The following is an 11,820-nucleotide window of genomic DNA, read 5'->3' on the forward strand; positions in this document are numbered from 1 at the left end:
GCAGCTTATCTCCCAGGAGGAGCACACCACGTAGCAGGACACCACCCTGGCACCAAGGCCAGAAAGGTGCAGGGGCCGTCATTTGGGACCTGGAGATCAACTGAGCCTTATGGTCAGGCTCTTCAAACCTCTCCATGGGTATCATCTCATTCGCAAGCCCGAACCCATCGCAACATGTGCCAGGCAACAAGCAGATCCTCCATAAAGAACCTTGGAAGTAGCTGTGAAGATGCTGCAGGAGTCACAGGGTTCCTGAATTTAAATCTGGGACACTTGAACCACCAGCCTACTTCAAATCGTCACATTCACAAGCATCTGCTGATCTCACGTCAGGAGTCAAAACCTCACACTTTATTCCTCTCACGTGGTAGGAACAAATAGGTTTGAATAGTGGCGATTGAGTAACTTAAAAAAAAAGTATCATTAAGATTGCCTGATTCAATGACGACCTTGAAGTGATAAATTCTCATAACACTCTAAGCACTTTAAAGCAATTGCCTGTCACTAACATTCCAGAAAGTAAAAGCACTGACGTCATTGCAAGGACATTGCTCTGTCTTGCAAAACAGATGGCAAACAAACTATTTTTTCTTTTGTTCTTTTTTTTTTTTTATTAAACATTCACGTAGAAGCACTTGCTTTTGAAAGGGTGTTTTAAGAAATACAAACAGTACACAGAAATTGAAGCCTTCCCTTTCCCTGCAACTGAAATACACGTAAACAAAACAATATCAAAACCAGATTTACAGACAGCAAAGCTGATGGTTTCACCCATTCAGTCCCCTATGACTGAGCGTCCCCTGTAGAAGACTGAATTTGTACCTACAGGGTTATTGAAGACAGAGGCTCTACATGCACTCAACAAACACTGTCACTTCTACCTTAGTTTCTGACACTAATCACGCTTCTGACTTCCTCCACCAAGGTGTAGTTTCATTGCCATAGTGCAAATAATTTCTCTTCTACTTCAGTATGGTGGACCGTGACAACCAGAAAATACACCTTCTCAGGAAAACTATTTTGATAAGTTTTTTCTGTTACAAGCCTTGGGTATTATCTGTAAAAGCCAACAAGTACCTGAGCTGAATAAAAATTACTCCAATGTAAGATACTCCTTGAAGTCAGACAGTATAGGCACTGCTTGTAGTTTGGATGCATTTGCAAATTACAAAATCTGTTCTGAAAATGAAATGCACTTTCACAGCCTAGATATTCCAGACTATGAAGTCACTACATGAGCAAAAATCTTCAATAAGAAACAGTAACAGACACAAGGAAAAGAAGGGAAATTCCATTTCTAAGTTAGGCTTTTTGGTTTCTTATCTAAAGTGAATTTTCCTCCCCCCATTGATACTTTTTCCATATCTGATTAATTTTTCCCCTCCACCTAACTGGACAAGGGACAGACAAAAACTCAATGCAGCTCTTTGAACTGAGGATCATTATACTGAGGATCATTTAGTCAGTTCAACAAGGCTGAAATGCAACTGGTTTTAATTGCAAGGCATCTTAAGAAGATTTCTCAGGCAAAACACAACCAAGTTATGAGCAGGAGTGATTCTTAAAGCAGAGAAGATGATTGTCCATAATAGAAACATTGACGTAATCAACTGAAAAACAACAGAGGTTCTTAAAATATATAGAGAAGTCCTTCTGTCTCTTGATGGATTAAGCAGCTTTCACCATTTCTGTTGACTGCTCAACTTCCTTCTAGACGTTAGCACAAACATCTCTGCCACCATCAGCAACAGTGAGGTTGAATGCTTTTCTTACCGCTGCTGGATAACCAGCTCAAATCCTACTTAAATATCTAGGATTCTTCTAATGCTAAACGCTGACGAATGCTCTACATTTACACGATGCCCCAGATGTTCCGGGATACAGATTGTGCAGCATTGCTAATAATAAAGCCATAAGCCCTGTGACGTGTGACAATACAAATACACTGGCAGCAAAAAGAAGTCGTGCCAGCAGAAGTGGATGAAAATCAAGCTCAGCAGTCATGTGCGTAGAGAGGGCATATTCCCTCCCCCCATTCAAAATACCTCTTCAGATGTTTATCGTTTTAGTTTGCACAAAAATTTGCTAGTGACCTAGCAAGTCTTGTACAAGGGAGGTACCTCTTGTACAAGAGGCAAGTTTGACGCTACAGAATTCTGTACTGTCTGAATGAAAAAAATATTTCTAAAACCACGTTTGTTTGGTGCTAATACATTTTTTGTTGAAGGTCTTTACAAACAACAACATCTCTTATTCTCCATTCTCCCACTTTCTTTCTTCCAATGGCTAGGAGGGAAGGGGAAAAGACAACTTTCATTTTAAACTGACAAAACCTTTTGTATGGCACGTTTTTACAGCATTGTATATCGAATTTCAAGAACTGGCAGTATTTTTTGTGCCTGCTCAAAGGCTACACATCCAGCATCCTTTACACATTCTGCAACAGTGACCATAATTTCCAATATCGAGACAGCAATGGCCAGGAGGTCCTAGGCTGTGACAGGGCTACCAAGACCAGAGCTACTCAAACAGTGGACTCCAGCTCAAAGTAAAAAGTATTTTCACAGGAACTTAGCTGAAGTCTCAGATGTGGCACGTTCCTGAGGGAGAGTTTACAATGTTCACAGGTCTTTCAGGGAGCAGCTACTGGATGCTGTTGTATTTTCCAGCTATGAAGGTGACACGGAGTGCTGTGCTTTAGGAGCTGGTGCACCTCATACACCCCACCAAAAGTCAACGTAAGAGTCTTGATCTAGACAGTCAGAGCAAAAGGCCCACCGCCAGGTACGTACAACACAGGCAAGAGACCTTAGCCACTTAGTGATTAGTAATTCATTAATGTATTAAGTAGTTGATTGGTTTACACAAAGCGTGTACCCAGGAAGCCCAGCCCAGACCCAAAGACTGTAAATTCATGCAGCATTTTCCCTCAGGAGAGAGATCACCAGAGGGGAACCAGATCTCATCCATGCAGTTCAATACACAGAATAATTTTCCCCCTGCCTCTTTACACATATATAATATACAATATCTATGGCAGTTTATCAGAGAGACACACACACACACACACACACACACACACAAAAGGTCCAATAAAGCATTAAGCACTGGAGTGTTTGAGTGATGTTGGAGCCTAGAGGTGCTCTTCCCACTTCCACAGAGGTTCCTCTGTGAAACCCACCGCAGAGGGGTCTCCAAGACCTGCCCTTGGGAAAGCTCTCCCGCTCTGCTCTCCACCATCCCAGTGTGGGAGGACGAAACCATCCACTTAGCCACATACCTTGCAAGAAGGAATTTGTGGGGGCAAATATTTGTTTGTCTTTAAGAAGGGCTCTTCAGCTGCCAAGCCCAACTGAGTAGGCTGTTGTCCCACAGACGCCACCACATCTCTCTGCCCTCCCCAAAGTAGCCAAGTAGTCTCCAGCAGGGAAAGGGATGGAGGAAGGTCAGTCATCCTCTCCTTCCATTTCCACATTAAAATCAGGACACGCACAACGATCCGACACGCTTCTTTTTTGCCTAGGAACTAGATGGTTTTGCTACTAGCCCTGAAGGCTGCAGTGATCAACCTCTTCAGGTAAACGTGACAATTTCTGGGGCATGATGTGACAGGAGCCCCTTGGTCCTTGCAAAGTCTATTGAGATGAAAGTGTCTCTCTCTGCAGGTTGTAACATTTTCCTCTTCAAGCTCCAAGGCCGAGGACATACCAACCACAAGAGATATGGCTCTTTTAAGACCTGTCTTTACAACTTGAAGGAAAATTCACGAACAGGTTCAGGTCAGGTTTTCTCAACTAAATCCCTTACTGTATAATTAACAAGAAACTGAAGCGAGGTATGCATCTTATTCCTCCTCCTCATCACTTCTTGACACGTCCCTTTTCCAAGGGAGGAGAGGAGCAGGGGGGGGAAAAATCATCACAATGCTGCATTTCATAAATACAAAGAAATTAGGCAATTTACTTAAAAGAAAACTGTGCACGGACATAAAGACAAGCTGTTTTTTGAACAGACAGCATGTGTTAAATCCACTGACTGTCCTGTCCTTCTCAGCCTCAGGAAGAAGCAGTGACACAGGAACAGGAGCTGTAAACTAGAAACAGGAGGAAAAAAAGAAGGGGAGGGCAGGGGAGGAAAGAGCTCAAAGATCAGATCACAAGGAAACAATAGTTCCAGGTGAATTAAGTGGAAGAGCCCGAGTTCTGCCAATGAAGAGTTAAGCAAGGGTAGGAGACATTTTTATAAGGATTTCGATCTTGGACCTCAAGGCCAGTAGCAATTAAAATATTTTTAGTCTGAGAAAGAAAAAAATAAAAGTAAAAAGTAGCATTCTACCTACAGGAAGCGTATTAAGTATTTTAACAGCAAAGTTACAGATTTATTGGATTAATTCTTCAGAAACTTCATAGTCATGGCATCTAACCCTCTCAACAAAAAAGAAACCAAAACCCAAGCAACTCTGTGGATACAAGAACTAATGCCTGTTTGCAGATTGCCACTTTATGATCTCTAATCTAGATTATCCAGAAAATGAAGTATTTGTTTTATGTCACACCCATATGGATTGTCTGATATTTAACATGTTAGGTGATACTTCAGCAGGCCAAAGGTTTCTGACTCCAGCTTGTCCTGTCATTTAAAAAAAAATTAACTAAAAAACCCCAAAACCAAACAAAACTGCACCCCCAAAACCCAAACAAAAAGGCCTTTCAAAAATCCATAGCCTTCTCTTGAATTTGTATGAAGACAGACACTGTTGCTAGATGCGCACACAAGTACATTAGCAAAGCTTCCTTAGAAAAAACAGTTAAATCTGGCAGAATATACCATGATGGAAAAATCCACTTTTCTGTAATCCATATAAAAATAACACCTTCTAAACTTCTCTAATTAGATTATTCCATCACGAGATTTCGCTTATCTTCTCTTTCACAATCACCTCCGGCACTTGCTGCTGCTTCCTTTATTCCTGGGTGAGCCTTGCTCAGTGGTGAGGTCCAGTCGCTTCTCTCCCACCTGACTTCTCCTACTGCATATAAAACTCACCTCTCCTCCAACGTAGCAACATCAAGTTCATTTGAGAGACACAGATCCACAAACTCCAACTTTCACATCACTTTTTCCAAAGTGAGCAAGAATTTCTACTCCTCTGTGGGATTTTGCAGTGCTCCAGAATCTAAAAGCAATTTGCAGTGCCTGCTTCTTTCCTCCCCAGTACTTTGTGCATCGATCCCCAAACTTCATGTGTAAGACACAAAGATGATGATGGTTTTTAAGCACGGGTTTTACACTAACCTCAAGGGAGGGGTGGGAGATAGTACAAAGAAAACATATGCCACTAGAATTAGATGAATTAAAAAAAACCCCAAACCAGCTACCCAACACAACTGCTAGCAAGCAAATACCTAAAAGAGTGAAAAAATGTTATCTCCAAGTCTGCAACAAGGGAGCTTTGCTTTCATTAGCACCAAAAAAAAAAAAACCCCACCAAACCACAAAACCAAAAAACAATCACTGGCCTGACCCAGGCTAAGGCTTAAGATGACCTGCAGTCATGCTCCACCACCACACAACCCACGACAGTCCCAGGTAGTGTCTCCCATGGCTTTCAACTGCTCTATCAATCACAGAACCATAGAATGGTTAGAGTTGGAAGGGACCTTAAAGATCATCCAGTTCCACCCCCCCTGCCCTGGGCAGGGACACCTCCCACCAGACCAGGTTGCTCCAAGCCCCATCCAGCCTGGCCTTGAACCCCTCCAGGGATGGAGCAGCCACAGCTTCTCTGGGCAACCTGTTCCAGTGCCTCACCACCCTTACAGCAAGCAATTTCTTCCTGATATCTAATCTAAATCTCCCCTCTGCCAATTTAAAACCATTGCCTCTTGTCCTAAGCAAAAACTAGAGAAATGGGTAACAACTAATACACCATGCAGCCAGAATCCATTCCTACCGTAGGTATGAAACTGTACATATTACACAACAGTATTATTCTTATTGGATATCAAAGTAAAGAAGCGTGTGGAGATTTTGGTATTAAGCATCCTGCAGGCAAATATGGCTTAACAAGATCTGCCCACACACAGATTTCCTCGGTAGATGCCACAGCAAACCCACTGCTCCTCAGTTCACGAAGTAACAGATTCTCAGCTCTACTGAGAGCGGAGTCAGCAGCGGAACCAGCATAATCCATCTACAGAGATTATCTAAATCCATTTAATTCTCCCATCGCACACACACTTGCATCTTTTCCACTAATTTGAGACTTAGCACCGATTTGAGGACTTTCACAGAAGAACAGCTAACTTGAATCCCCTTACCTCCTGCCAGCTACAGACAGTGAGTGCAAATCTGCCACCAAACAGCACCCATGTTCATGCTATGGGCTTGTGGGACCAAGCCCTTGGTGGGTACGTTCAACGGAAGCAAGAAGAGCAGCAGCTGAGGAGCCTGCCCAGGCTTTTATCACAGACAGCAAAATGTAGGCAGACACAGAGGTGGCAGAGGTTCACCTCCTACATAAGCAAGGGGGTCTGTCTTCATCTGAGAAGGGGGTGGGCAGCGGGACGGTTCAGCTGGCTCTGCTGGAGCTGGGAAGGGTAAGGAAAGCCACCCCAGTGCCCAACACACAGCAGCCACTGCCCCGGGTGAAAGCTCGCAGTGATTTTCTTCTTGTCTTAAAAGAGCTGAACGAAACAAGCTGCTGACAATCTGTCAAAGGCTGGAAAAGGTATAGGACATTAAAAAAAAAAAATTAAAAAAAAAATCCAGAAAGCAATTTCTTTCAAATAAAAATACTACAATTAAATTAACACCTTCATGGCATTTTAAGGAGCATGCAATATTGTGACAAAAGCGTATCAGTGGAATCTAGAGGATTTAGTACATGTCAAAGGCAAACAAAAAACCCTCTTCCTGGAGAAGAGGGATACTAAAAGTGCTCCACATCTGCAAGAACACAGCATACATACGTAGGTACGTAATCCCAAACACCAGCATGCATTGAATTAACTACAGAAACCCCTCCTGTCTGGAAGAAGCTACGGAACAAGAAAAGCCATTAACATTTTAATGAATCTGGGATGGCAGGGCCCTAAGCTTCAAGAATTCAGCCTCCTGGGGTTGTGTAGAAGAAAAGGGGGGAGAGGGAAGGAGAAGAAAAGGCGGGATGAGCAGCGCGGGTAGCGGGGCGGCTACAATTCCCAGGGATCTCAACCAAGCTGTGCACGCTTTGGGAGAGAGGGAAGCTTAATGAAGGGCCAGCAGAGGCACAAGAAAAAAACTGCAGAAATATGAGCATGTCCTTCTCCCTTTGGAGACTGCTCTTCTTTTCTGAATCACAGGGTCTTCCGAGACTTGTCCCGGAGAGTGCCCAAGCGCCGGGGGAGTTTTCCACAGCACAGAGGCATTTCAGATTGTGCCTAGAGCAGAATCTCTCCTCTGCCACGTAGAGACAACGCTGAAACTCAATGCAAAGCACAGGAGCCCTACCCAAACTTCAAGGACATCAAGCAAGGATGCTTCAGCAGCCCAGCGACCTTGCAGAATTCACCGGCGATGTGAGAATCCAGGGAAAGATTTACCCAAGCCTGGGGAGCCCAAGGGAGCCAGCAGTCACTTCAGACACACAATGGTCGAGCATCTCTCTCAGAAGATGCTACAGGGAATACTCCAAGTCCCAGACACGCTTTGCCAGCAACTCAAAAGCTCAGGCATCGGCTGTTGAAATCCTTCAAGTCTGTTTTCTTCAGCCTCAGAACAAGCACCTCAGCTTTTTGAACAACCTTAGACCAAGGGGCAGAGATAAACTGCACTGCCAAATAACCTTCAAAGTGCTCACCATCGCTATGCTGTTTTCTGAGCACAGCTTCCCTGCCCTCTGATACTCCCATTCTTGATTTATCCATTCAACCTTTGCTCAGATAACAGCCTCAGCCAGCCTAGAAAAGCACGGTGGGGATGCTTCCTAGGAAATCTGCATGAACACACGGCCTTGCAGAGGAATAAGAAATAGCAACACGCAAACAATCCAGGAAAAGTTAAGATTACATGGCTCCTAACCTTCCCCAAATCCTTCTCCTTCTGCACCACCACCTTGCCCTCCCCAGACTTCCCTCACATACACCCAAGATCACAGGAGCACCAAGTTTACATCTGCTGAAGACTTTGGAGTTTTACCTAGAAAGATTTTTGTAGTTCTAGATTCACCAAAACCTGCTTAAAGGATTAGTTATTAACATATATGAGCATGCCTTGGGCATTTTAAAACCCTTGGGAATTTAAGAAAGCCACACTTAGTTGCCCTGCCCACCTTTCCTGAGTGCCTTTGAACTTGGGCTACTCAACGCAGCACCTAACACCGCGTTGCACGGGCATCCAGAGCTGCCTCTGAAGAGTCAGGAGGGATCCTGCCAGGATCCAGGATCCATCCCACCTCCAGATGCAACATCTCACCGCTGCACAGAACACATCTGGCACACAACACCCGAGTCCAGCCACACAACATACCCACCACCTCATGAAGCTTCAAAGACCGTACTCGGACCAAAGGATTAGAAAGTATGAGAAAGGAAGACATGCCGTCATTTTATCACGAGGGAAATGGAAGTGCTTTGTTTATTCAAAAGCCTTTTCTCCTCCTCCTGTGATGAGAGGTTAAAATATAAAGGGATGGTCCTGCACGAAGAACATCAAATGAATTTATATGTGCGTTTTTAAGCTCTTGAGGAAACAGAATGGCCAGAACTGAAAGCAATTAGTGCACCGAACCAGACAGCTAAAACAACAAAAAACACAGAACAATCATCTCTTATTTCCCAAGTTCAGATGTCACCATCACACTTTCCTATTCATGCAGCACACTGTGTTTTGAAAAGCTGGGCTGTTTTTCTCTCTGCCTGAAAGGAATACAAAGAGTTCTTTTTTTTTTTTTTTTCCCTCCCCTAAGTACTCTGATAGTTAGAAAAACAAAAACCACCGAACAGGAGAAACCTTTGGCAGGTTGAGAATCTGAGACACGAAGGTGGGTTCACATCCTGAAGGTGGGTTCAGGATACAAAGAAATGAAAATACTGTAAATCTCAAAAATCTTATGTGAGAATTTCCCCTGCAGCATCCCAGATAGCCTGTGTTTTGCCTTTTAATTTGCGAGACAACCCTAACGTGACCAAGCAGCAGAAAGCAACATCAGTCATCTTCTGCCCTGCTCCCCTCCTCATCACCTCCCACAGTGCTTTTTCCATGGGAAGAGTCAAGCCATGCAACAACTGTGACGTGATGAGGCAGAGGGAAGCAGTATCGGTGACCCTCTGCAACGAGCCACAGAGAAGAGAAAGTAATGCAATAAAACGGGCAATTAACACTGAACCTTGGATATAGGAGAGCAATTGCTCCCTGCCACCTGCGTTAGTCCAACCCACCACAGGAGAAAAAAAACCCTTCCCTGTGGGGTAACTTCTAATGACACACACGCATCTACCCAACCATAAATGCTCCCACCATCTGTTCTCCTTACAGTTGAGCCCTCCAGCCAACTTCCAAGTGGGGCTGAGAAGAGTTCACATGGCCCTGATCCACCAAGCTCTTTTGCAGCTCGTTATTCATTCGCAAAGAGAATTACTAAGCCAACAGAGTGTTTCCTTTTGTACAAGGTCTGTCGCAGACAGCACCCAACTCAGCCAAACTCTGCAGCCAAAATACTGCCTCAATTAATGCTTGTGTATTTCTAAAATGTTTTAACTAACATGTTTCTTCTGTCTCTCGGATTTTTTCCAGTTTTCTTCTCTTACGAGGTTTTGCCAATGTGCATAAAATTATATGGTTCACAGAAATTTTTCAGCAACTGCCTGGAGACTCATTATGCTTCATCAATTATATTACCAGATAAAGATGGCATTAAAAGCACCAAATAAATAAAGATACAAATTTCAGATAGTTACAGGAAGGTGAAGTGGCCACTGAATATTCTTCAGTGGCAAAGGGTCAATGTGAAAATAAACCGTAAAGGAAAAAAGGTTTCCTGTTGCACTACTTCTCTTGAATATTCAGCTACATCCCTTGCTTATTTACAAGGTTACACAACCTTGCTCTCTCCCACCCCATCCATCACACCTCAGAGAGCATTTTGTACGTATCCACTGCATATAAGGAGGCAAGAATAGCTGACAGTTGCTCTAATTTGGTAACACGGATTTGCTGTTTCTAGATCAGTGGGTCATAAGGCTGCTTAAAGGTGACCCACCAGCCCCTGAACTTCTTGCAGAACTGGTAAGTTCACCAGGCCACAACAACAACAAAAAAAAAAAACCAGAAAAAACACAAAACAACCAAAAAAAGTAAAAATGTTTTCACTCCATCATAGCTTGAGACAACATAAGCAGCAAACATTACAATTGAATGATAAATCCATGTGGTTTCCAACACCACATTTTAAAAGACAGCATCTCCCAGCACCCTTTCCTGAATTTATCTCTGCAGGTGACAAAAAGACAGATTCTTCCAAAAGTACAACCAGAAACACCAGCGCTCTGCCTCTTGCTAATCACAGGTAAGGAGAGCAGAGATAAAGAAATGGACTTATAACCCATAGGCAGATTTTTTTTTTTGGACAAAAAGGAGCTTTTTTCTTTCAGTCCCCGCCTTTTTTTTTTTTTCTTCTTATTAAATGCTAGGCATTTCAGAGAGTTTGGGAAAGGAAATTAACATTGGGACAGATACACATATAAAAACAGGATGTAAAGCATTCTCTGAATTGGAAAATAAAGCAGTCTCTCAGAGAGGCAGAACTACAGTCAAGCATTATTTTATTACTGTATTTCCCCTGCTGGCTCTCCTCCTCCCCATCAAGAACTACAGGCAAATCCATGAATGACACGGAAAACCATTCTGCAGGACACAGATAGCAACTTCAGAGACAGAAAAACCCTACTAACCCAGTTTTATAGACCATGTCATAGGATGGTATAGAATCATGTAAATTAACATTGGAACTTACCATTTCGAGACAAATCAAGTTCCACCAGCTGCATGAAATTCGCTATTTCCGGAGGGAGCCGCTGGATTTCATTATCACTAAGTCCAAGTTTCCGTAACTTCACAAGTTGGAAGAAAGGCTGAAAGAAAGAAAAAATTCTATGTCAGACAACATTCACATAATTCAGATATAAGCATGACAAATTATAAGCAACAACTGGAAGCCACTTTCAAAATTTGAGTTAATTAAGGTTATTGCTCAAAGTCAGTTATGCAGACCTCTTTCAGACCTGCATCAGAATGAACATTTTGTTTTAATTTCTACAATGAAACAGACTATAACCTGCGTTTTGCCTAAAATGAAAATTTATTTAAAAAAAACCCAAGCCATCTGTAAAGCTCGCTATTAAAGATCACAGCAGACACACACCAGTGAAATCCAGAGTGCCGGCTTCAAAATCATTAATGGGGTGAGGTTACCCAGCAGGGTAATTAAAAGCATCCTAATTACACACCGGGGCTCATTAGGAAGTTAATGCAGAGAGACACTTCTAAAGGACGATCCAGAAAACCCACAGAGAGGGGATACCAAGGTCTTCTTCACCGGCGAACGCCATAACCAAGTAGGTTACAGAGCCAGCCTCCCTCGGGAAGACTCTTTCCAGCCTCAAACATCCTCCGCTCCCGGCCCAGTTTTGGAAGGACTAATGAAAGTTGGGTGGGATGTGTACAATTCCAGGTCTTCCCAGCTTGAAGGGGAACCCAACCCTCTACGGTGAGGACATGGGTGTGCAATGCAGGCAGGACCCTAACTTTCCCTCACCCCCGGCTACGGGCTTGGAGGGTCTG

At 43.3% G+C, this 11,820-nt stretch overlaps 1 protein-coding gene across 1 annotated transcript in view; it reads right to left on the reverse strand.

The window, feature by feature from the left end:
* LRRC1 (leucine rich repeat containing 1) overlaps window positions 1–11,588 on the reverse strand; it is a 69,124-nt gene extending 57,536 nt beyond the window's left edge. The window contains exons 1-2 of the mRNA XM_014948915.1: window positions 11,548–11,588; window positions 10,994–11,130 (exon numbers count right to left, since the gene is read on the reverse strand). Of these exons, the coding sequence (XP_014804401.1) occupies window positions 10,994–11,130; window positions 11,548–11,588 (178 nt within the window). The remainder of the gene's footprint in view (window positions 1–10,993; window positions 11,131–11,547) is intronic.
* Between the last annotated feature and the right edge of the window lie 232 nt (window positions 11,589–11,820).

This window comes from Calidris pugnax, unplaced genomic scaffold (genome assembly GCF_001431845.1).
Source record: "Calidris pugnax isolate Ruff unplaced genomic scaffold, ASM143184v1 scaffold141, whole genome shotgun sequence".
In the NCBI taxonomy this organism is placed as follows: Eukaryota; Metazoa; Chordata; class Aves; order Charadriiformes; family Scolopacidae; genus Calidris; species Calidris pugnax.